This window comes from Chiloscyllium plagiosum, chromosome 39, assembly GCF_004010195.1.
Source record: "Chiloscyllium plagiosum isolate BGI_BamShark_2017 chromosome 39, ASM401019v2, whole genome shotgun sequence".
In the NCBI taxonomy this organism is placed as follows: domain Eukaryota; kingdom Metazoa; phylum Chordata; class Chondrichthyes; order Orectolobiformes; family Hemiscylliidae; genus Chiloscyllium; species Chiloscyllium plagiosum.
Window position 1 is genome coordinate 10,698,992 of NC_057748.1, and position 2,073 is coordinate 10,701,064.

General features: G+C 44.4%; 1 protein-coding gene across 1 annotated transcript in view; it reads right to left on the bottom strand.

Annotated features, from left to right (window-relative positions):
- LOC122542233 (ferritin heavy chain A-like) overlaps nucleotides 1–2,073 on the bottom strand; it is a 38,921-nt gene that overhangs the window by 33,010 nt on the left and 3,838 nt on the right. The window contains exon 3 of the mRNA XM_043679753.1: nucleotides 1,822–1,947. Within this exon, the coding sequence (XP_043535688.1) occupies nucleotides 1,822–1,947 (126 nt within the window). The remainder of the gene's footprint in view (nucleotides 1–1,821; nucleotides 1,948–2,073) is intronic.

Genomic DNA, 2,073 nt, shown 5'->3' on the forward strand with positions numbered 1-2,073 from the left:
TTTGATTCAGACTACAGAGAAATGAGCCACTCTTTATACGCCACTGCTCAGGGCTGTAACAAGGCAAGGGGTGAAGATCACAGGCCCCTGTGCTGGTCTGAACCCCAATGGGATCCTAAGGCTGGGCTCAGAGGTAAAAGAAAACAGTAGCATTTAGAATATCCTGGTCATGTTAGAGTTCCATTGGGAGCTATAACCAGTCAAACTGAGACCATATCATTAGCTAGTTCCACCCTCTGGGTAGAAACCAGAACCTCATGGACCTCACCCAAAGCCTATAAGAAAGAGGTGAACAGATCGGGTCACCCAAATCATGCAGTTTTGGATTCCAAATTGTGGAGTCCTTCTAAAGTGAAGGAATGCATTGATGTGGAGATGATCACTTGATTGGCAAATCTGGAAATGAACTTGGAATCAAAGATTTAGGGTGTCTAGGGAAAATGGATGTCTGGACCTAATCTTTTGACAAGGTATGGAAACTGCCCTGCCCTCTGTTTGCCTAATACTGTAGGCATTAGTCCAAAAAAAAAGTATAGTTCTTGGACAAAAGAATCATTAAAAATGTTTTATACTCCAGAATATATAACACCCAACCTCATGTGGGGCATGATAGCTTGAATTTTAGTTACAACAACCCCATGTTTTAGTCCAGTGATGTGAGCCAAATTACAGGATGATTACTGACATCAAGCCCCCCCCCAGAGATAGCAAACAAATTTGAGAGAAGGATCAGTGGTGCAAATGATGGACAAAAAGCAAGATCAATAGAACATTTTATTCATTTCCATTCAGGTGGTATGGGGGAAGAAAGCCAGATTGTCCAAGTGAAGTCAGTAATGCATTCAGACAAGAGCAGACAGTACCCCATGCCCCACTAACTGCTGTCCTCCAGCGAGAGCCTGTCAAACAGGTACTCTCCCAGCCCATTCTCAGGAGCTCCCAGACGCTTCAGGTTGGTGATGTAGTCCCCAAGTCGCTTGATGATCTCAACCTCCTCATCCAAATAGTGAGTCTCCAGGACGTCACACAGCTGGAACACAGGAATATTACAACTCATTACATTAGCACAATCCAAGACAGTTTGGAGAATTCCCACTGCAAAACAGACTGGGCAGTACTAGCTCTAGACAACCCTGAAAAATCCAGCAAACTAGAGATTTTGGACTGGTGAATATATTAGCCTCTCAGCTGGCACATGTTGCCATTTAAGTGGAGCAGAGTTGTATTGTGGTGTATGGTGATCATTCCACTGCAACAGTCCTGAAGGAGGATTCAGTGGCCAATATCACTTCAGCACTCCCACCAGATTAGCCTCTCAGCTGGCACATCTTGCCATTTAAGTGGAGCGGAGTTGTATTGTAGTGTATGGTGATCATTCCACTGCAACAGTCCTGAAGGAGGATTCAGTGGTCAATATCACTTCAGCACTCCCACCAGATTACAATCCAAGTTCCTCCTTGCTGAAGAGTTGTAACATTGTAACCACCAGTGTGGATCTGGAATGGTCAATGTTACATCTGGACAAAGTTAAAAATCACAACACCAGGTTTTGTCCAACGGTTTATTCAGAAGCACTGGCTTTCAGAGTGCTGCTTCTTCAGGTGGTGAAAGCGTATCAGTTTGGAAGCTAGAGCTTTGAATAAGCCTGTTGGACTATAACCTGGTGTTAGTTTGAACTTTGTACACCCCAGTTTGACACTGGCATCAACAAATCACATGTCCCTAAATGTTGCATTATTGAATTTCAAACCCACAAAGACCAACCAGTGAAGTGTTGCCCTGAGGGTCAGGCAGTGATGAGAATGAGCTGGTGAAGCTTACATGAGGGTCAGTCTGGGCAGTGGCAAGTTGATGTAGATCCAGCAAACTCTGGTTCACATTCTTCTCCAGATCCAGGGCAACCTGCATTGCCTGCAGACCGTTACCCCACTCATCCCTCTCTGGCTTCTGAAACATGGAAACAAAGGACAGTTAAGGATCAGAACAACCAGCTGTTTCAGGTTGCTTTCACCTTGCACATTTGTCAATGATATTAAAAGGAGCCACAAGAGTCAGACAGGTCAATATATTCCT